This window comes from Brassica oleracea, chromosome C7 (genome assembly GCF_000695525.1).
Source record: "Brassica oleracea var. oleracea cultivar TO1000 chromosome C7, BOL, whole genome shotgun sequence".
Classification (NCBI taxonomy): Eukaryota; Viridiplantae; Streptophyta; class Magnoliopsida; order Brassicales; family Brassicaceae; genus Brassica; species Brassica oleracea.
This window is the reverse complement of record NC_027754.1, coordinates 18,426,285-18,428,426: the sequence shown is the minus strand read 5'-3', so window position 1 is coordinate 18,428,426 and position 2,142 is coordinate 18,426,285. Positions and strand designations below refer to the sequence as shown.

General features: G+C 43.5%; 1 protein-coding gene across 1 annotated transcript; it reads right to left on the bottom strand.

Annotated features, from left to right (window-relative positions):
- Positions 1 to 753: 753 nt before the first annotated feature.
- Positions 754 to 1,591, bottom strand: LOC106302755 (uncharacterized mitochondrial protein AtMg00810-like). Its single transcript, XM_013739200.1, has 3 exons — positions 1,494 to 1,591; positions 1,410 to 1,444; positions 754 to 1,364 (listed from the first exon to the last, which is right to left on the bottom strand). Exons 1-3 carry the CDS (start codon positions 1,589 to 1,591, stop codon positions 754 to 756), a joined length of 744 nt encoding a protein of 247 aa, XP_013594654.1.
- Positions 1,592 to 2,142: the final 551 nt, after the last annotated feature.

Genomic DNA, 2,142 nt, shown 5'->3' with positions numbered 1-2,142 from the left:
GACCGAGCGTTCGTTCCGCTTCAGCCCGTAAGCCACATGACAGTTTACGCTTGGTTCGCAAGGAAAGATAAATGTCAATTTTCCGCAGATAAATACGAAATTTTGAAGATAATTACGAAGGTCGGAAAAAAATGGAATATCTCCATTTTTACGCTATGACGGCTTTTGGGCAGAAGAGGAAAAGCGCAAACCGACCTAGGAGCCAGTATATAAGGAGTCTTAGGCGAGAAGCATGGAGGGGACTTTTCTTAGAGCAAACTTAGCACTTAGAGTAATTAGGCATACTTCCGTTTTTGTTATTCGAGCTGCGACTCAACTAGGTTATTGCCGTCTTAGGGTTTTAGAACTAGGAATCTCGCCGACAGCTCTCGTAGCCCAGGCTCTTACCTTGTTGTAACGCCCAAACGCGAATTCGGAATAAGATCTACTTTTCTCTCTTTTCGATTTTTTATACTTTATCGTTGTTATTCTTGTGTTCTGATTGCTTGGCGTGTGGTATTAGCAGATATCCAGGACCTCTGGGAAATTAGGGTTTTCCTAGTTTCCTTATTTAAACGGAAATCGACAGTGCGAATTTTGGTTCCCACAATCTCTGGTGAAGTGCTTATTCTTGGAGTAGAAGGAAGGATTAGCTGCAAGCATCACCGCGGAGAGGTTGTCGCAAAGCATAAGAGGAGTAGCAGGATGTGGAATACCAAGATCCTTGAGCACCAGACACAACCAGGTAACCTCTGATGCTGTCTCAGATAGAGATCAATATTCAGCTTCTGTAGAGCTCATAGAAATTGTAGACTGCTTCTTAGAGGACCACGAAACAAGATTAGACCCCAAATAGGTAGAGAATCCTCCAGTAGATCTGCTCGTAGATGGACAACCACCCCAGTCGCTGTCACTAAAGGCAGTCACACTGAAATCAGTTTGACGCGAGAAAGAAACGCCCATCGTGACAGTGCCCTTAATGTATCTTAGGATCCTCTTAAGGTGATTGAAGTCAGTGACTGAAGGAGAATGCATCTTTTGACATACATAATTCACTGCAAACTGTATGTCTGGTCTAGTCAGAGTTAAGTATTGTAACTTACCGGCTAGACTGCGGAAGTAGGTCGGGTTTGGAAAGAGTTCATCTTTCAGATTGCCTCGATTTAGATCAAGAGGCCGAGGGGTAGGCATAGGACTGCACTCAGCCATTTGTGCTACTGCTAGTCGGTCTTCAGCGTACTTTTGCTGAGACATGAACAACCCATCCGAGTGATGCTGGATTTGAATCCCTAGAAAATAGCTTAGCTGACCGAGATCTTTCATCTTGAATTGAGTGTTGAGAGCATCAAGTAGATCTTGGATTAACTTAGAGTTGTTTCCTGTCACTAACATGTCATTTACATAAAGTAACATAATGATAATGTTGTTACCTTTGATGCAGACAAACATGAAAGGATCAGAGAAGCTGCAAACGAAGCCAAACTCCAAGAGAAAAAGTGCTGAATTTGTCGAACCAGGCTCTAGGAGCCTGTTTCAGACCATACATGGCTTTGCGAAGAAGACACAGATGATCTGGATGATCCTTATCCACAAAACCTGCATGCTGCCTCATGTAGACTGTTTCACTCAAATCGCCATGGAGGAAAGCATGCTGAACATCAAACTGACAATTTCCCACTGCATAACCGTAGCAGTATGCAGAACTAGTCGGATTGTCGCAATACGTACCATTGGACTATAAGTATCCAAGTAGTCAATCCCCTCAGATTGTTCATAACCTTTTGCAACAAGTCTTGATCTTCTTTTCTTTAGAGTACCATCTGCATTAAGTTGAGTTCGAAAAACCCATCTGCAACCGAGCACGTGCATCTCTTCTTTGTAAGGAACTAGAACCCAAGTTCCTGTTTCATGGCAGTTGTTGATCTCTTCTGCCATAGGATCATGCCACCTTTTGTCTTTCAATGCTTTGGTGACTGTTTTAGGTTCAGGATATGCCACCTTAGAAGTCATGAGGACATAGCGTGGATTTGGTTTTCGAATTCCAGCTTTAGATCTTGTAGTCATAGGATGACACGAAGTAGATGGTGCTTCCCCACTGACCGCTGGTGGTTGAACTGGAACAGGTGGTACAGGGGCTGAGATTGAAAAAGGATCTGGAGCACT